This window comes from Scyliorhinus torazame, chromosome 4, assembly GCF_047496885.1.
Source record: "Scyliorhinus torazame isolate Kashiwa2021f chromosome 4, sScyTor2.1, whole genome shotgun sequence".
In the NCBI taxonomy this organism is placed as follows: domain Eukaryota; kingdom Metazoa; phylum Chordata; class Chondrichthyes; order Carcharhiniformes; family Scyliorhinidae; genus Scyliorhinus; species Scyliorhinus torazame.
In genome coordinates this window covers 89,922,557-89,943,312 of record NC_092710.1, presented here as the reverse complement: position 1 = coordinate 89,943,312, position 20,756 = coordinate 89,922,557, and the positions used below count along the sequence as shown (strand labels likewise).

Genomic DNA, 20,756 nt, shown 5'->3' with positions numbered 1-20,756 from the left:
TTACCGACCGATGAGCTCGGTCCAGTTCATACGGGGAGGGGTCTTCATCCTCCCCCATCAACTCCGCCAGCCTCTTCGCAAAGTACTCAGTTGGCCTTGAGCCCTCTGCCCCTTCAGGCAAGCCCACAATTCTCAGATTTTGCTGCTTCGAGCGGTCCTCCAAGCTTTTCTCGGAGTCCTCTGTTGAACGCCATCACCCTCTGTAGTTCGTCTCCCATCGAGGTGAGCTGGTCACAGTTCTTTTCACCCTGTTTTTGCCACATCCACCCTCACCGGGGCAATTACCTCCTCCTCCACTGATCTGAGTGCGACCTCTCTCTCCTTCCTCAACGCCTACATGTGCCTCGCAAACTGCTTCTCCAGCTTCACAGCCATCACCGCGGTCATCCTTTCTACTGTAAGCAGTGCGGCCCCACCACGCGGCCTGGCATCCGCCATCTTGTCAGCGCTTTTGGTGGTCATTTCCTTTGGCGGCGAACCCGCGTTTTCTCCCTTCTTCACAGCTGATTTTGGCATCACTTGCCCACTTAATATTTTTCTCCTTCTTCAATCTCGAGATAAATAATAAAATAAAAAAAAAATTTTAAATTTAAAAATGAAAAATTATTTTAAAAATAAAATTTATAATAAAAAATAATAATAATAAACTTTTAAAATAAAGTTCAAATCAAACATCTCTTCTCCTGGGACCAAATTTCAAACATCCCAAACACGCATTTTCAGCGGCGGCCACCCGGTGTGCGCCGCTCCCCCTCTACATCTGTGCTGGATTCCGGCCTCGCCGCTTGCTTCGGGCTCGATGCCCCTGCTCCTCCGGCCACGGGGGTCCCCATCGGTGCCACACCTGCCCGTCCGGCACCCATCCCTGAGGCCCCAACAGCCGAAGAAATTGCGACCGGCGAACCACGGGGAAGCCCCCGGAAAACGCCGAAATGCCACCAACCGGCGGGAGCCTCTCTCCAGCGCAACCACTCTGCTCGCACCCGCCACCGGAAATCTCCAGGTACTTTTTAAAGGATGTGAGGCAACCCGCCTCTACAACCTCCCCGGGCAGTGCATTCCAGACCATCACCACCCTCTGGGTAAAAATGTTTTGCCTCTCCCCCCTCCCCTTAAACTTGTGTCCCCCATAACTGACCCTTCAACTAAAGGGAATAACTGCTCCCTATCCACCCTGTCGTTGCCCCTCATAATCTTGTACACCTCGATCAGGTTGCCCCTCTTGTCTTCTGTGGTCCAACGAAAACAACCCAAGCTTATCCAACCTTTTCCTGATAATTTAAATGTTCCATTTCAGGCAACATCCTGTTGAATCTGCTCTGCTAAGCCTCCAGTGCAATAACATTCTTCCTATAATGTGGCGACCAGAATTGCACACAGTACTCCAGCTGTGGCCTCACCAAAGTTCTGTACAATTCCAAAATGACCACCTTACTTTTGTAATCTATGCCTTGATTAATAAAGGCAAGTGACTCGTATGCCTTTTTCAACGCCCTATTAACCTGTCCCATCTTCAGAGATCGATAGACAATCAAGCCAAGGTCCCTTTGTTCCTCAGAATTTCCCAGTGACATGCCATTCCTTGTCATATTTCTCTTTCCAAAATGTATCGCCTCTCACTTTTCAGGGTTAAATTCCATCTGCTACTTGTCTGCCCATTTGACCATCCCATTTATATCTTCCTGTGACCCAAGACAGTCAACCTTACTGTTAACCACCCGGCCAATTTTGTTTCATAAGGAAAACATAATCTTGAAGGTTCTGTCCCCCTTTCTGACTGTGATTGGGTTAAAATAATTATAATTCATCTAATTCGACTGAAATGTCTGTCTATCAAGTTTTAAGAGATAATGGGGCATTGGAGAATTTCTATATGTTTCCATAATATGGTGTGATCAAACCACCTGTTTCCCACCATGTTTTCTAAAACTGGGATGTTTGCCCAGTAATGATAACAATGAGTTTACTCTGTAATGTGGATAGTCAGTTTTCAAACTGACTTCCTTATCTGATCTTTTTCCATGCTCTCAGCCTTTTCTGCTGTCATAGCTGATATATGATTTTTAATAGTATAATGTTAGTTAAATAATTTCTTCCTTTTATTACCTATAAGAAAAGTAGATTTCTATCAGTCCCCCCTTTGATTATTCGAAAGATTAAATAAGATGAATCAAAAGAAAATAGAAATTAAGGAAGAAATGCAGTAGGATAGAGATAAGCGTAGAAAGGGACTCATTCACGTTATCTTTAATGGATCACTTGTTTGAGAACAGCCTTCAACAATGGAGCGGGCAAAGCTTTGCAAAGCGTTATAAACATTCTGGTAATATTTCATGCATACAAATAAAATGATTATACAGTAAAATAACAAATCATTACTAATTGAAATTGAGTAACTGATTTAGTAATATTGGTAAAATGATTATTAAAATTGATTATGTAATTCTGTAATACATTTATTAATAATGCAATAACAATGCAGTAAATAATAATTCAACAGAAACTGCTCATTTCGATGTTATTGGCTGGTGGTGCATATGGATTACTGTGAACCATCTGGATTGGTGGGACACTATGGGTAGGCATGCATTAGCCAAAGAATCTGATCAGCCACATCAGTACGTAAATGATAAGTCCAAATATGCAAAGTAGGAAAAGTCCCTGAATGATGTTAATTCCTGTGCCACGCAAACCATCTGGAAAGCCAACCCCAAAGAGTGTAATCAGAGGGTTGGCCAAGTTTTTTAACTTTGTCTTGGATGTGTATTGCCGAGTCTTTGACATCTTCTGAATTACCTGGGATGTAGGTGCAACATTCTGCACCAATCAGGGCACAGGTGGCACCTTTTTCAGCTCGCAAATAGTCAAGTGCCATCCTAACAGATCAACATGCCTGCTGAAATGGTTAATTTCCCTCCAGAAACAAAAGGGGTGGAGATTGGGCGGAGAACTTGGAATTATGCCATTTGCATCTCTCTATATGATCAACATTTTTTTATCACCCAAATGGACTCGGGAGTTAAAATTGGATTGCTGGCAAACGGGTCTTTGTTTTGGAACAGTCTGACCTAAGCATGGGTTGCTTACTTTCAAAACCTCTCTCTTGACTTGTCCTTATCAACGTGCTCTTGGTTTAAAGTTTAAAGTTTGCAAAAATGCTTTTTCACAGATGGGGTTTTCCTTTGAGACACAAGCCTGTATTTCATTTCCAGTAAATGAAAAATATCTGTTTCTGAAGTGTTAAAAGGAAGGCCTGCCAGGCAGACCATGCAACTGAAAATCAATATTGTGGCAAACATTTTTACAGTTTCTGATTTTGGTACGCGCACTTCAAGTAAGGATATTCCCACTTGTCCTCTACTGACTTGTGCTGTAGTTCTTTTATGTAGATGGATTTGCTGGGCCGCCAAAACCTGTTGAGAAGCAGAACTGACAACATTTGTTAATTTTTGACAATAACTAAGTAAAGCATCACTGTCTGGCTTTCCTGGGAGGGAACTATTGTGTTGGGTGGCTGTAGTCTTCCTGGCTGAAGGTGCCTCTGTTACTTCCACAAAATCGTGTTGTTATTTTTTTTTGTCTTCTCCCCCTCTTGCTCTTTCCCAAGGAGCAAAGATGATGAATTTACGGTGTTTGCATGGCGGAAGTAAAAATTAATTTCTTTCAAAACTGCTGATGTTGGTTCGCGTCGTGCTGCGCCCTCTTGGGGCGGATCCCTGAATGAGTCAGGGGCGGGTCTCGATCGTAGGAATCCATTTTGTAGTCATGTAATCTGAACCCCTATCTGAAAGGGCATGAATTCGCAAAATGGCCGTCTTCACCACAAAAAAGACATCCCCTCTCTTTTCTGGAATCCTTTATTGGAGTAAGAACAGTGGTCAGGGTTGGTGTTACCAGAGGAGGAGGCAGAGTAATTTCTGCTGGGGTTGCTGTGCTACTGGCAGTAGCTGCTGCTTTCGGCTGCTGCTTCGGGCTGGGGCTGAGGTTTTTAACTTCCAAGCTACGGTCCAGTTGAGTGCATTGTTCTATGAAGGTCCTGGAGGTAGTACCCTCTAGCTCCCATTCAGGAAAAACCATGTTTAGGGCATGAGACACTTCAGGTCTCAAACCAGCGACAAAAGTGGTTTTAAATGGTTCTCGGTTACTTGTATCCAAAATCCTCTCTGCTTCCTGGAATTCCATTCCAGAAAGCTCCTTCGAAACTGATTCAAACCTTTCCTCATCGCCTGTGACATCCTCCAAATGCTTTTGAACACAGGCTGTTATTTTTCCACAGGCAGTTTTAGGTGGGTTGAATCTTAATACATCATTTTCGGTTGTTACTGTTGGTGGGGTTAGTCCTGCCACTAGGTTTGTCTTTTATGTCACTATCATCATTCAAGTTAACTAGATTCCTTTGTACAGATCCTCGTGTAGTGATAATCTCGGAGCCTGCTCCGGGAGGCTTTTGAAGTGGGGTTAGCAGAATGTTTTCGGCCACAGAGTGAGAAAACAGCTCATTCTCGGGTGGGTGTAGAATTATTTCTGCTTCCACCTGTGGTGGAGTTGTTTGCTTTGGAGAATTGAGATATAGCTGAGGTTTTAAAAACAGATTTGACGGCTTCGCCAACTTTCCTCTCTGTAATTCTTTATGACCTTTCATACGCTGAAGGAATATTCGGGTAGTTTTCCCCCAAACTCTCTTTATATTTCCAAGGGACCATTTGCTCTTGATAATGTTTTTAATTCAATTTCCGCATTTGCTTCGGACAAATCAAACTGTTGATTAATAGGAGATTTGAGATCTCTGAACAAATTTTCAGTAGACTTAACTGGTGGAGCTCGGCTGCCCCTCGAGACTGAGGGAAGCTCTGCTGCACCCTTGGAAGCAATGGGGGCTTTTTTAGGACTATTGTCCCCCATAACTCTTCCGCAAAACTTAGGAGTGGGGACCCTTTTTTTTTCCGACCCTTTTGACTCTTCCACACAAATTCGAAGCAGTGGGGACTTTGTACTGTCGTCCCTTTTAACTTTGCCAATAAATAACTGACTAAAGTACTTGCAACACACAATATGTCAGCCTTTTCTTCTAAGGCTCTTTTGTCGGTTAATGTAAGTTCCGCGAGCCATTGCGGCTTGAAACTTTAATTGAGGCAAAATTGATGTCTTACCTCAGTCTATCCGATTTTCGGATTGACGTCTTCCGGTCGTCCAGTCTGCAATTCTGCCTTTGGGCCGCACCATTATTTGGGGGCACCTCCGGCACGGCCTGCCTTCGGGCCACTCCATTCTTCCGACTCCGTCAATTCTCCCCTCTACCATTTGCAGACTACGCCAATTGATGGATCTGTACTTTGTTAATATATTTATGTGTCTCCTCACTATATATTAATCGACAGAACTTGAGACTGAGCTTCTTGGGTGAAGTAAAGTATAGCTTTATTTGTGTCAGTTTAAAAGTCTACTGATCAAGTCAAATTTTATGCGAATACAGAATCTAGAAAGTTTGTTTGTCCTACGTAAATACAGATGGTTGAGTTGAATTCATAATACAATTCAGTTTGTGGTAATTTCTTCCGATCAAAATGCACAATACAAAAATGAAACAAAAGGAAATACATGTTTGCAAAGCAAAGTAAAAATAGGTTTCAAAGGTTAGGTTAAAGGTGAATTCAGAGAGAGAGGGTTCTCTTCCGGTCTCCTAAGGATATAATCTTTATGTCCCATTTCTGACTGTGATTGGGTTAAAATAATTATAATTCATCTAATTCGACCGAAATGTCTGTCTATCAAGTTTTAAGCGATAATGGGGCATGGGAGAATTTCTTTGTTTCCATAATATGGTGTGATCAAACCACCTGTTTCCCACCATGTTTTCTAGAACTGAGAGGTTTGCCCAGTAATGATAACAAATGAGTTTACTCTGCAATGTGGATAGTCAGTTTTCAAACTGACTTCCTTATCTGATTTTTTTCCCCATGCTCTCAGCATTCTCTGCTGTCATGGCTAATATATGATTTTTTAATAGTATAATGTCACTAAATCATTTCTTCCTTTAAACTTTTATTACCTATAAGAAAAGTAGATTTCTATCAGTGGTGAAAGCTGTGTATGTTTAATTGTTTGTGATTTATACTCAGGCAAAATCACGAGAAACCAAATTCTTCAGCACTTATGCCAATCTCAAGTTTTATACAAGGGAAATTGCCATGAAACCGGATGGTAAGTGGAGAGCTCTGCAGATCACCCCTCTGGAATTCAACAGGTTGATTACCAGTTAATTCATATACCTATCAAGCTTCTTAACATTCTACCCACTCTGAATAAATAATAGTAATCGCTTATTGTCACAAGTAGGCTTTAATGAAGTTACTGTGAAAAGCCCCTAGTCGCCACATTCCGGCGCCTGTTCAGGGAGGCCGGTACAGGAATTCAACCCAAGCTGCTGGCATTGGTCTGCATTACAAGCCAGCTGTTTAGCCCACTGTGCTAAACCAGCCCCTAGAGCCTTCTCTTGAATTCCCCGCTAGATTTAGTAGTGACTATTTTATCTTTCTGGCCCCTAGTTTTCGCCTTCCCATAAGCAGAGACATCTTCTCCACGTCTACCCTGTCAAACCCTTTCATAATCTTAAAGACCTGAATCCAATCACCGTTCAATGTCCTATTTTCTGGATAAAAGATCCCCAACCTGTTCAAGCTTTCCTGATGGTTATAACTGATAATCCCTTGGAATACCTTTGATGTGTTTGGCCTGTTTTACAATGTGTGCATTGTAAATATTTTAAATATTTTAGCATTGTCCCATGTTTGCATCTTAAAGGGACCAATTTGTGTGCATCTGCGTAGCACCTTAGCGAATACTATGCTTAGAGGGAACGTTAGCCATAACCTTACAATTCTGGTATCATCTTTGTAAATCTTTATTGTGCCTTTCCCTGTGCCTCTTATAATCCTATTGTAGACAGTTAAAATATTGTTTGTTTGTATACATATATATATTTTGTGTATAGGTGTTTATATCGATGAAATCCTCACCAAGTGGAATGGAGATTATGACAAGCTCGAACACAACCACACCTATATTCAATGGTTGGCATCATATTTTTAACTCTTGCAATGTAATTGAGGTTTTCCCCTCAGCTTTTGTATGCAATTTGTAACTAATGTTTTTCATTAATAGGCTGTTCCCATTGCGAGAACCAGGCCTGAACTGGCATGCTGAAGAACTGACGACAGAAGAGATTAAGGTAAATTCAAGCGTTTAGATCTGGTTTGAGGTTATTGTCTCTCCTTCTCCTAATCCTTGTCCATTACGTCTGTCCTTTCCTCTCCCGAGCTGCTGATTCTTGTTCAGATGGATATCGGCCACACCTTGCACCAATACTTTATGATGTGAGCCCAGATAGGAAGGACCAGAGTACCATATGAGGGCATAACAGTCCAGCTCAGCCCAGCCCAATGCTGGCTGCATTCAACATCCAATTAAGTCCACTTACCAGCAGGAAAGATTGGAATGAGGACTGGGACTTCCTCTCCCCTCTGTCTCTCAACCCATTGTCCCATCGATACTGAATCAGCATTGTCATATACATCAAATGATCCAACTCAACACAAAACCATGATTGAATCAGCTTTCTCCAATTTTTATGACTTAGTACTATATTTGTGTATTTCACTAAAGCATCGACCGAGCTTGAAAGCACTGTTATTTCAGGAATTAAATATCCGTGCACTTTTTCACACATGTTAAACATTCTCACATACACACATATGCACAGGCATGCATGTGTGTCTTATCCAAGCAGCCTTTTTAGTGTCTGTGGTGCTAATTCCTTCCTTCACGTTCCAGCCTGTTAAATCTGACTTTGAACCCTGTGATCAATGGGTCACATCGCCAACTTCTAGTTAGCAGTTGAGTGTGTATGAGGACATTGTGTGCAGTGAGTAATTGTAGAATGATACAGAACAAGAATCCATTTTCCCTCTGCTGGCTCGTTGAAAGAGATATTCAATTATTTCCAACGACTCTACTCTATTCGCCGTAATCCTACAGATCATACAACTCCCACAGTGCAGAAGAAGGATGCCATTCGGCCCATCGAATCTGCACCGACCCTCTGAAAGAGCACCCTACCTAGGCCATCTCCCCACCCTATCCCAATAAACCCACCTGACTTTTAGACACTCAGGGACAATTTAGCATGGCCGATCCACCTAACCTGCACAGCTTTGGAAGAAACCGGAGCACCCGGAGGAAGCCCGCGGAGAAATGGGAGAATGTTTAAACTCCGTAAGATAGAGGGTAGCAGAGGAAGGGTGTTTTTCCGAATGGAGGTCTGTAACTAGTAGTATTCCGCAGGGATCAGTATTGGAATCTCTGTTGTTTGTAATATATATAAATGACTTAGAAGAAAATGTAGCGGGTCTAATTAGCAAGTTTGCGGATGATATTAAGATCGCAGGAGTTGCGGATTGTGATGAAGATTGTCAGAAAATGTAGCAGGATATAGATAGGCTGCAAAATTGGGTGGAGAAATGGCGGTTGGACAAATGCGAGGTGATGCATTTTGGTAGATCCAATTCAGATGGGAGCTATAAAATAAATGGCAGAACCATCAGGAGCATAGAGTCACAGAGATCTGGGTGTGCAGGCCCACAGATCCTTAAAAGTGGCAGCACCGGTGGAAATAGTGGTAAAGAAAGCATATAACATGCTTGCCTTCATAGAACGGGGTATAGAGTATAAAAGCGCACAAATTATGTTACAGTCATTTGGAATACTGTGTCCAATTCGGGTCACCACTACCAGAAGGACGTGGATGCTTTGTAGAGAGTACAGAAAAGGTTTACTAGGATGTTGCCTGGTGTGAAGGGTATTCGCTATGAGGCGAGATTGAATAAACTGGGATTATTCTCCCTAGAGAGACGGAGGCTGAGAGGCGACCTGATAGAAGTTTATAAAATTATTAGGGGTACAGATAGGGTGAACAGTTGGAGGCTTTTTCCCAGGGAGGAAATGACAATTACAAGGGGGCACAAGTTCAAGGTGAGGGGGGATAGGTTCAGTGGAGATGTGCGGGGAAGATATTTACACAGAGGGTGGTGGTTGCCTGGAATGCACTGTCAAGTAAGGTGGTTGAGGCAGATACGTTAGCGACCTTTAAGACTTATCTGGAGAGACACATGAACAGACGGGGTATAGAAGGATATTGGTCTAGATAGGATAAGTGATCGGCGCAGGCTTGGAGGGCCGAAGGGCCTGTTCCTGTGGTGTGTTGTTCTTTGTTCTTCTTTCCACACAGTCACCCAAGGTCAGAATCGAACCCCGGTCCCTGGTGCTGTGAGGCAGCAGTGCTAACCACTGTGCCGCCATGCTACCCTATTTCCAATTTACGGATTTGCCGACAACCCTTAAAATTTTTTTTTTTTTAAATCTGCTTCCCCTGTTCTTTCCGCCAATGCTGTTCAGATCACAACTCATTGCTCACTACTACAAGGCACCTCGGGTTCTTTTTCTAATTACCTGATATCTGTTTCCTCTGGTTACAGACTCAATGCCAGTAGAAATAGTTTATTCTTATTATATCCATTGCAGTGTTAATGTAAGCCTACTTGTGACAATAATAAAGATTATTATTATTCTCAAATCTCATTCCATTTGCACTCCATTTACCAGAAGCTCCACCTCCCTGGTATCAATCCAGTAAATCTCTAATTCCTTGACATCCTTCCTAACAAACCAAAAACAGTTCTCTGGTTGAAGCCTAACTAATGTTTTACAAATGTCAGCCTAACATGTTTTTGTACTCTATCTTTAAAAAGCCATGCATTTTAACAGCCCTCTCAACCTGTCCTCTAAAGAGTTGTATACATTACACCGCAGGTCTCTGTTTCCACACCGCCTTTAAAATTGTACCAGTCAGCTTAATATCCTCTTTTTGATTCTGTCAACCAAAATGAATCACTTCACACTTCCTCTCTATTCAATTTTATCAGCCATGTATTTGCCCATTTCAGCAACCTGCCTCTGTTCTCCTGGAGTCTGTTATTAGCCTCCTCATCATTTACTACATTTCTGAGTTACATGTCATCTGCATACTTTGAAATTACACCCTGTATACACCAGTTCAGAGCATTAATAAATTACTAAACAGAACAATGATTCCATTAGCAATCCCATGTAAACACCACCTCCACCCAATCAAAAACAAAGAACAAAACAGCACAGTCATGATACCAACCTTGGCCAAAACCCTCAGCATTTCCTTGTGCCGTATCCCTCTATACATATCCGACCCATGTGTTTGTCAAGATGCCTTTTGAGCGCCGTTAATGTATCTGCGTCCACAACCTCACTTGGCAATGCGTTCCAGGCACTCGCCAACCTCTGCATAAAAAAACCTGCCTTGCACATCTCCTCTTAACTTTGCCCCACGGACCTTAAACCTATGCCCCTGGTGACTGACCCCTCCACTCTGGGAAAGAGTGCCTGCCCATCCACTCTATCCATGCCTCTTATAATCTTGTAGACCTCTTATCAGGTCACCCCTCAGGTCAATCTGTAAAATAATCATTTCTCTATGAGATCTGCTGCCTGCTCACTATCTCTTAGCCAGTTAATTCCATTTACTTTAATTTTGCAAACCAATATGGTACATTGTTAAACTCCTTTTAATAAATATGTATTTACACTTGACCTTCATCAGGCCTCTCTGTTACCTCATCAAAGAATTTGATGAAGTTAGTTTGCAGGTAACAGATCCATGTTATTTCCCCCCCAATATCCTGGGGGGGAAATTTGCTAATGCTCTTCGGGAGGGTTTAAACTAATTCAGCAGAGGGTGGGAACCTGAATTGTAGCTCCAGTGTACAAGAGGTTGAGAGTAGGGAGGTCATGAGTAAGGTTTCAGGGTCGCAGGAGTGTATCGGCAGGCAGGAAGATGGTTTGAAGTGTGTCTACTTCAATGCCAGGAGCAACCGGAATAAGGTGGGTGAACTTGCATGGGTTGGTACCTGGGACTTCGATGTTGTGGCCATTTCGGAGACATGGATAGAGCAGGGACAGGAATTGTTATTGCAGGTTCCGGGGTTTAGATGTTTCAGTAAGCTCAGGGAAGGTGATAAAAGAGGGGAGGTGTGGCATTGTTAGTCAAGGACAGTATTACGGTGGCAGAAAGGACGTATGATGAGGACTCATCTACTGAGGTAGTATGGGCTGAGGTTAGAAACAGGAAAGGAGAGGTCACCCTGTTGGGTGATTTGAATAGGCTTCCGAAAAGTTCCAGAGATGTAGAGGAAAGGATTGCACAGATGATTCTGGATGGGAGCGAAAGTAACAGTGTAGTTGTTATGGGGGACTTTAACTTTCCAAATATTGACTGGAAACGCTATAGTTCGAGTACTTTAGATGGGTCAGTTTTTGTCCAATGTGTGCAGGAGGGTTTCCTGACACAGTATGTAGATAGGCCAACAAGAGGAGAGGCCACATTGGATTTGGTACTGGGTAATGAACCAGGTCAGGTGTTAGATTTGGAGATAGGTGAGCACTTTGATGATAGTGACCACAATTCGGTTACGTTTACTTTAGCGATGGAAAGGGATAGGTATCTACCGCAGGGCAAGAGTTATAGCTGGGGGAAAGGCAATTATGATGCGATTAGGCAGGACCTAGGATGCATAGGATGGGGAAGGAAACTGCAGGGGATGGGCACAATTGAAATGTGGAGCTTGTTCAAAGAACAGCTACTGCGTGTCCTTGATAAGTATGTACCTGTCAGGCAGGGAGGAAGTGGTCGAGCGAGGGAACCGTGGTTTACTAAAGTAGTTGATCACTTGTCAAGAGGAAGAAGGAGGCATATGTAAAGATGAGACTTAAAGGTTCAATTAGGGCGCTTGAGAGTTACAGGTCAGCAAGGAAGGACCTAAAGAGATTGCTAAGAAGAGCCAGGAGGTGACATGAGAAGTCCTTGGCAGGTAGGATCAAGGATAACCCTAAAGCTTTCTATAGATATGTCAGGAATAAAACAATGACGAGGGTAAGAGTAGGGCCAGTCAAGGACAGTAGTAGGAAGATGTGCCTGGAGTCCGAGGAGATAGGAGAGGCGCTAAATGAATATTTTTTGTCAGTATTCACACAGGAAAAAGACAATGTTGTCGAGGAGAATACTGAGATACAGGCTGCTAGACTAGAAGGGCTTGAGGTTCATAAGGAGGAGGTGTTAGCAATTCTGGAAAGTGTGAAAATAGATATGTCCACTGGGCCGGATGGGATTTATCCTAGGATTCTCTGGGAAGCTAGGGAGGAGATTGCAGACCTTTGGCTTTGATCTTTAAGACATCTTTGTCTACAGGAATGATGCCAGAAGACTGGAGGATAGCAAATGTTGTCCCCTTGTTCAAGAAGGGGAGTAGAGACAACCCCGGTAACTATAGACCAGTGAGCCTTACTTCTGTTGTGGGCAAAGTCTTGGAAACGATTATAAGAGATAGGATTTATAATCATCTAGAAAGGAATAATATGATTAGGGATAGTCAACACGGTTTTGTGAAGGGTAGGTCGTGCCTCACAAACCTTATTGAGTTCTTTGAGAAGGTGACCAAACAGGTGGACGAGGGTAATGCAGTTGATGTGGTGTATATGGATTTCAGTAAAGCGTTTGATAAGGTTCCTCACGGTAGGCAATTGCAGAAAATACGAAGGCATGGGATTGAAGGTGATTTAGCGGTTTGGATCAGAAATTGGCTAGCTGTAAGAAGACAAAGGGTGGTTGTTGTTGGGAAATGTTCAGCCTGGAGTTCAGTTACTAGTGGTGTACCACAAGGATCTGTTTTGGGGCCACTGCTGTTTGTTATTTTTATAAATGACCTGGAGGAGGGCGCAGAAGGATGGATGAGTAAATTTGCAGATGACATTAAAGTTGGTGGAGTTGTTGTCAGTGCAGAAGGATGTTGCAGGTTTCAGAGGGACATAGATAAGCTGCAGAGCTGGGCTGAGAAGTGGCAAATGGAGTTTAATGCAGAAAAGTGTGAGGTGATTCATTTTGGAAGGAGTAACAGGAAGACAGAGTACTGGGCTAATGATAAGATTCTTGGTAGTGTGGATGAGCAGAGAGATTTTGGTATCCATGTACATAGATGTAAGAAGGTGTACGGTGTGTTCGCTTTTATTGGTAGAGGGATTGAGTTTCGGAGCCATGAGGTCATGTTGCAGCTGTACAAAACTCTGGTGCGGCCGCATTTGGAGTATTGCCTGCAGTCTGGTGGCCGCATTATAGGAAGGATGTGGAAGCATTGGAAAGGGTGCAGAGGAAATTTACCAGGATGTTGTCTGGTATGGAGGGAAGATCTTATGAGGAAAGGCTGAGGGACTTGAGGCTGTTTTCGTTAGAGAGAAGGTTAAGAGGTGACTTCATAGAGGCATACAAGATGATCAGAGGATTAGATAGGGTGGACAGCGAGAGCATTTTTCTTCGGATGGTGATGGCTAGCACGAGGGGACATAGCTTTAAATTGAGGGGAGATAGATATAGGACAGATTTCAGAGGTAGGTTCTTTACTCAGAGTAGTAGGGGTGTGGAATGCCCTGCCATCAACAGGAGTGGACTCGCCAACATTAAGGGCATTTAAATGGTCATTGGATAAACATATGGATGATAATGGAATAGTGTCGATGGGCTTTAGAGTGGTTTCACAGGTCGGTGCAACATCGAGGGCCGAAGGCTGTAATATTCTAATGTTGACTTTCATTTCCTGAGCTGTACTTGCCAGATTATCCCCCTCCTGCTTTTTGAACATTGGTGCAACATTTCCAATTCTCTGGTACCATCCCCACCTCTAAATTCAGAATGGCAGGGATTTGTGTAATGGAATGATTCACTGATGTAAATGTGGTGAAACTTGGCTCTGATTTGGAAGGAAACATCAAAGGTTTACATATTAAATTTTTATTGTACCTTTTTCAATAGGAATTTCTTAAAACTAAAAAAGCAAAGAATAACTATCTCCAGGTTTATGAAATTATGCTGGATTTTTTTGGACTGAAACTTGAGGACAGGAACACTGGGAGAGTGGCTCGAACTTCCAACTGGAAAGAACGGTTTCAGCACCTGAATGAGTAAGTGTGTGAGGACTTTAATGAGCCCTCTGTGGAGGCTGCCCAAGCCCTATTGAATGCCACAGATATCTGGCAGAATGTTCAGATGCAATAGGGAGTCATTAAGTGCAGAGGCAGGGAAAGAAGTTTGGTGAAGGGGGAAATGAACGAAGAGGATATCTGTGATACGGTGGAAGAGTGGAAGATTGTAGAATACAAGGAATCAAGATGCAAGGCAAAGAAGGGGTGATAATGATATAAGTAAAGAAAGGTGCCAATTCTTCAATTGGCAAGTAGGAACATCATGTGCACAGAATTGAGAGTAACTTGCGATTGTTCAATAACTGCACAGTAGTGAGCTGTGAGTGACAGGGAACTTGATAAACTGAACATGGATATCGCTTCCCAACAAGAGACCAGGCTTTCTGAGAGTTTTTTAAAAATATGTTTTATTGAAATTTTTTCGATCAAAATTTTTTCCCTTTACAGATCAAACATAACAGTAAAGAAAGTTTAACAATAAACAAATGGCTAATCAACATGGTAATCTAATCGTTTAACATAAACTAAAACTTCCACCCACCCCCCCTCCCCCCTGGGTTGCTGCTGCTGGTCATCTGTCTTCCCTCTAACGTTCCCCTAGGTAGTCGAGGAATGGCTGCCACCGCCTGGAGAACCCTTGAGCCGATCCTCTCAGGGCAAACTTTATCTGCTCCAGTTTTATGAACCCCGCCATATCATTTACCCAGGCCTCCAGTCCGGGGGGTTTCGCCTCCTTCCACATGAGTAGAATCCTACGCCGGGCTACTAGGGACGCAAAGGCCACAACGTCGGCCTCTTTCGCCTCCTGCACTCCCGGCTCATCCGCAACTCCAAATAGAGCTAGCCCCCAGCCTGGTTTGACCCGGGCCTTCACCACCTTAGAATTCACTCCCGTCACTCCCTTCCAATACCCCTCCAGTGCCGGGCACGACCAAAACATATGTGCGTGGTTTGCCGGGCTTCCGCCGCACCTCCCACACTTGTCCTCCACGCCAAAGAACCTGCTCAGTCTTGCTCCCGTTATGTGTGCTCTATGTAGCACCTTGAATTGAATCAGGCTAAGCCTGGCGCACGAGGAAGAGGAATTTACCCTGCTTAGGGCATCAGCCCACATACCCTCCTCTATCTCCTCCCCTAGCTCTTCTTCCCACTTTCCTTTTAATTCGCCCACCAACTCCTCCCCCTCTTCCCTCATCTCTCGGTATATCTCTGACACCTTGCCCTCTCCGACCCACACCCCCGAAAGCACTCTGTCCTGAATCCCCTGTACCGGGAGCAGCGGAAATTCCCTCACCTGTTGTCTTGTGAACGCCCTCACCTGCATATATCTAAGGAAGTTTCCCCGGGGCAACTTATACTTTTCCTCCAATGCTCCCAAGCTCGCAAACGTCCCATCTATAAATAAATCTCCCACCCTCCTAATTCCCAACTGGTGCCAGCTCTGAAATCCTCCATCCATTCTTCCTGGGGCAAACCTATGGTTGTTCCTGATTGGGGACCCCACCAGGGCTCCCCGCACACCTCTCTGTCGCCTCCATTGTCCCCAGATATTCAATGTTGCCGCCGCCACCGGGTTCGTGGTAAACATTTTTGGTGAGAGCGGTAGCGGCGCCGTCACCAGCGCCTCTAAGCTCGTCTCTTTACAAGACTTTCTCTCCAGTCTTTTCCACGCCGCTCCCTCTCCCTCCATCATCCATTTACGAATCATCGCCACATTGGCGGCCCAATAGTAGTCGCCCAAATTCGGTAGCGTCAATCCTCCTCTGTCCCTGCTACGTTGTAGGAACCCCCTCCTTACCCTCGGGACTTTCCCTGCCCACACGAAGCTCGTGATGCTCCTGACTATTTTTTAAAAAAAGGTCTTAGTGATTAGTATAGGGAGACATTGAAATACAAATAAGAACCTCGGGAGGACCATCATCTTAATTGCCTGCACTCTGCCCGCCAACGACAGAGGCTGCATGTCCCACCTCTTGAAGTCCTCCTCCATTTGTTCTACCAATCGTGTCAGATTAAGTCTGTGCAAGGTTCCCCAGCTCCTAGCGATCTGAATCCCCAGGTATCGGAAGTTTCTTTCCTCTTTCCTTAGAGGCAGGCCTTCTATCTCTCTACTCTGGTCCCCTGGGTGTATCACAAATAGTTCACTCTTCCCCATGTTAAGCCTATATCCCGAGAAATCTCCGAACTCCCTTAACATCCGCATAACCCCTATCATCCCCCCCGCTGGGTCCGACACATACAACAGTAGGTCATCCGCGTATAGCGAGACTCGGTGTTCTTCTCCCCCTCTAATCACCCCTCTCCATTTCCTGGAGTCTCTCAACGCCATGGCCAGAGGTTCAATTGCCAACGCGAACAACAGTGGAGATAGCGGGCATCCCTGTCTTGTTCCCCTATATAATCGGACATACTCCGACCTTTGCCGACCCGTGACTACACTTGCCGTTGGGGCCCCATAAAGAAGTTTGACCCAGCTAATAAACCCGTTCCCGAACCCAAACCTCCTTAACACCTCCCATAAATACTCCCACTCCACCCTATCAAATGCCTTCTCTGCATCCATTGCCGCCACTATCTCTGCCTCCCCCTCCACTGAGGGGCATCATTATCACCCCTAATAGTCGTCGCACGTTGACATTCAGTTGTCTCCCCTTTACGAACCCTGTCTGGTCTTCGTGCACCACCCCCGGGACACAGTCCTCTATCCTCGATGCCAGTACCTTTGCCAGCAATTTGGCGTCCACATTCAATAATGAAATAGGTCTATAGGACCCGCACTGCAACGGATCTTTATCCCTCTTCAGAATTAGCGATATCGTCGCCTCCGACATTGTCGGGGGTAAAGTCCCTCCTTCCCTGGCCTCATTGAACGTCCTCACCAACAACGGGGCCAACAAGTCCACGTATTTTCTATAAAATTCCACCGGGAACCCGTCTGGTCCCGGAGCCTTCCCTGCTTGCATGTTCCCCAGCCCCTTAATAACCTCGTCCACCCCAATTGGTGCCCCCAGGCCTTCCACCTCCTGCTCCTCCACCCTCGGGAACCTCAATTGATCCAGGAACTGCCGCATCCCCTCCTCTCCCTCTGGGGGTTGGGACCTATACAGTCCCTCATAAAAGGTCTTGAACACCTCGTTTATCTTCCCTGCTCTTCGCACCGTGGCTCCCTTTTCGTCTCTAATTCCCCCTATCTCCCTCGCCGCTGTCCTCTTTCGAAACTGATGAGCCAGCAGGCGACTAGCCTTTTCCCCATATTCATACCTCCTCCCCTGTGCCTTCCTCCACAGCACCTCCGCCTTTCTGGTGGTCAGGAGGTCAAACTCCGTCTGGAGTCGTCTCCTCTCCCTGTACAGTCCCTCCTCCGGGGTCTCTGCAAATTCCCTGTCCACCCTTAAAATCTCCCCCAGTAATCTTTCCCTTTCCTTGGCCTCTGTTTTCCCTTTGTGGGCCCCAATGGAGATCAGCTCTCCTCTGACCACCGCTTTTAGTGCTTCCCATACCACTCCCACACGGACCTCCCCATCGTCATTGACCTCCAGGTATCTCTCAATACACCCCCGCACTCTTCCACACACTCCCTCGTCCGCCATCAATCCCACATCTAATCGCCAGAGTGCTCTTTGCTCCCTTTCCTCTCCTAGTTCCAGGTCCACCCAGTGTGGGGCATGGTCCAAAACCGCTATGGCTGAATACTCAGCTTCTTCCACCCTTGAGATCAACGACCTTCCCAGAACAAAAAAATCTATCCGGGAGTACACTTTATGGACATGGGAGAAGAAGGAGAACTCCCTGGCCCTCGGTGTAAGAAATCGCCATGGATCCACTCCCCCCATTTGGTCCATAAACCCCTTGAGCACCTTGGCCGCTGCCGGCCTTCTTCCGGTCTTTGATCTGGATCTATCTAGCCCTGGGTCCAGCACGGTATTGAAGTCCCCTCCCAATATCAAGTTTCCTACCTCCAGGTCCGGTATACGACCCAGCATCCGTCTCATAAATCCCGCATCGTCCCAATTCGGGGCATATACATTAACCAACACGACCTCCATTCCCTCCAGCCTGCCACTCACCATTACATATCTACCTCCGCTATCTGCTACGATGTTCTTTGCTTCAAATGCTACCCGTTTCCCCACCAATATGGCCACCCCTCTATTCTTTGCATCTAGTCCTGAGTGGAACACCTGTCCCACCCATCCTTTCCTTAACCTAACTTGGTCCGCCACCTTCAGGTGCGTCTCTTGGAGCATAGCCACGTCTGCCCTTAGTCCTTTCAAGTGCGCGAGCACTCGGGCCCTTTTAATCGGTCCGTTCAGGCCTCTCACGTTCCATGTGATCAGCCTCACTAGGGGGCTACCTGCCCCCCTCCCGTGTCGACTAGCCATCACCTTCTCTAGGCCAGTCCCATATCCCGCCTCCGCGCTCCCACTCGCTCCCCAGGCGTCGCATTCCATCCCCGTCCGCCCACTCTTTAGCCATTTCCTTTTTGATTTCCGCAGCAGCAACCCAGTTGTCCCCCCCCCCCACCCCCCCGCTAGATCCCTTTCTAGCGTGATTGCTCCCCCCATATTACTTCCGCAAGTCAGCTGACTTCAACTGACCCCGGCTACTCCTGCTCACTCCTTGACCCCCCCCGGCGTGGGGAACTCCCATCCGCCTTGCGCCTGTCTTCCCGCCATAATCTTTCTGGCGCGGGAACATCCCTTTATCTGACCCGCCTCTTGTGGCGCAGCTCCCTTTCCTCTCCCCCTCCCATTCCTCATTCTCCGCCTATGTCCCTTCTTTCCCCCCTCACCGGCGCCAACATTTCCTAGTGTCTCCCCCCATCCCAATTTACTTCTCTGTTTACATCAACCATAACAATATCAATAACATTCCCTACAGTATCAGTCCCTCAGTTCCGATCCAATTTCTCCTCTTTAATAAAGGTCCATGCTTCTTCCGCCGTATCGAAATAATGGTGTCTCTCCTGGTACGTGACCCATAGTCGTGCTGGCTGCAGCATCCCGAACTGCACCTTCTTTTTGTGTAACACCTCCTTGGCTCGGTTAAAACTCGCCCTCCTTCTCGCCACCTCCGCACTCCAATCCTGGTTCACCCGTACCACTGCATTCTCCCATCTACTACTCCGTACCTTTTTAGCCCATCTCAGGACCTCTTCTCTATCTTTAAGGCGGTGAAATCGCACGATTGTCGCCCTGGGTGGTTCTCCCGCTTTTGGTCTTCTCGCCGGGATCCGATGTGCCCACTCCACCTCCAAGGGGCCCGCAGGGGCCTCAGCTCCCATCAATGAGCTTAGCATCGTACTTACATAAGCTCCACAGTCCGCTCCTTCCACTCCCTCAGGGAGACCCAGTATCCAAAGGTTCTTCCTTCGCGCTCTGTTTTCTAGGGCCTCAATCCTTTCAATACACTTTTTATGGAGTGCCTCGTGCGTCTGTGTTTTGACCGCCAGGCCCAGGATCTCGTCCTCATTATCCGTCACCTTCTGCTCCACCGCGCGGAGCTCTGTCTCCTGGGTCCTTTGTGCCTCCTTGAGCCCCTCAATTGCCTGTAGCATCGGGGTCAGCACCTCCCTCTTTAGTAGCTCCACACACCGTCTCAGAAATTTGTCTTGCTCGGGCCCCCATGTCGCCTGGGCTTTCTCCGCCGCCATCTTGTGTCTTCTCCCTTTCTGTCCCTTTCGTCGACGATTCCTCGCGCTGCAGCCGCCGCCGCCGATATTTTCCTCTTTCGTTGTGGGGGGGGGACTCCCTATTCACTCACCCCACACCGGGTTTCGTCGCGCGAAAATTTCCCGTTGGGGCTCTTAAAAGAGCCCGAAGGTCCGTTGGAGCTGGAGCCGCCGAAACGTGCGGCTAGCTAGGCATCACCGCAACCGGAAGTCGCTTTCTGAGAGTTGATCACTGATGGAAAAACATCTGGCAGGGTAAGAAGTTTAGAGGAAAGTGTAGGCTTTTTTGTAAGCAATTCACTACTGTCAATGATAGAATCACCAACAAATGGTGAGTACCTGTGCTGCAACTCAGGTGAAAGTCAAGTTCTATGAGGAGCTTGACACTGCGATCGGCAGACCACCTAAGTCAGGAATATTTACTGGGAAATTTCAACACGAGTGTGGGTGGGTCTTCTTGCTTCAGAAGTCATGGTCTTGCAAAGTTAAATGAGAAAAGACAGTGATTACTTGAACTTGATCACCTTCTTTCCAAACAAACCATGCCATCGGGTGTCCTAGAGATATCCGAGATCATGGCATTGGCACTAGCTGGATCTGATCATCACCATAGTTAATCTCAGCACACAGCTACCATAGTGCTGACTATGATACAGACCATTCTCTGGTGTACACAAGGGTGAGGATGGTAAACCTTGACATTTTCAATTCAAAGTGGAAATTCTGTCCTTGTATCAATGTCAGCCATATTGCCAACCGAGATTTAAAAAAAATCATTCCTCAACTCGATTAACAGGAACTCTTCGCATTCCCACAGTGCAAAAGTGAAATGGAACAAACTTTGAGGCACTATTTACAGTATCATATTCTCAGCAAATGAGAAGCAAGAACAAGAAACTGCTGACTGGTCCAAGACTAACATCATTGTCACATCATTAATTAAAAGAGAGATTATTATCATAGAATTATC

General features: G+C 45.7%; 1 protein-coding gene across 2 annotated transcripts in view; it reads left to right on the top strand.

The window, feature by feature from the left end:
* The window catches only part of LOC140410344 (opioid growth factor receptor-like protein 1), an 88,133-nt gene that overhangs the window by 60,588 nt on the left and 6,789 nt on the right, over window positions 1-20,756 (top strand). For both annotated transcript variants that reach the window (XM_072498352.1, XM_072498351.1), the window contains 4 exons: window positions 6,120-6,201; window positions 6,992-7,070; window positions 7,162-7,228; window positions 13,946-14,094. In XM_072498352.1, the coding sequence (XP_072354453.1) occupies window positions 6,120-6,201; window positions 6,992-7,070; window positions 7,162-7,228; window positions 13,946-14,094 (377 nt within the window). The remainder of the gene's footprint in view (window positions 1-6,119; window positions 6,202-6,991; window positions 7,071-7,161; window positions 7,229-13,945; window positions 14,095-20,756) is intronic.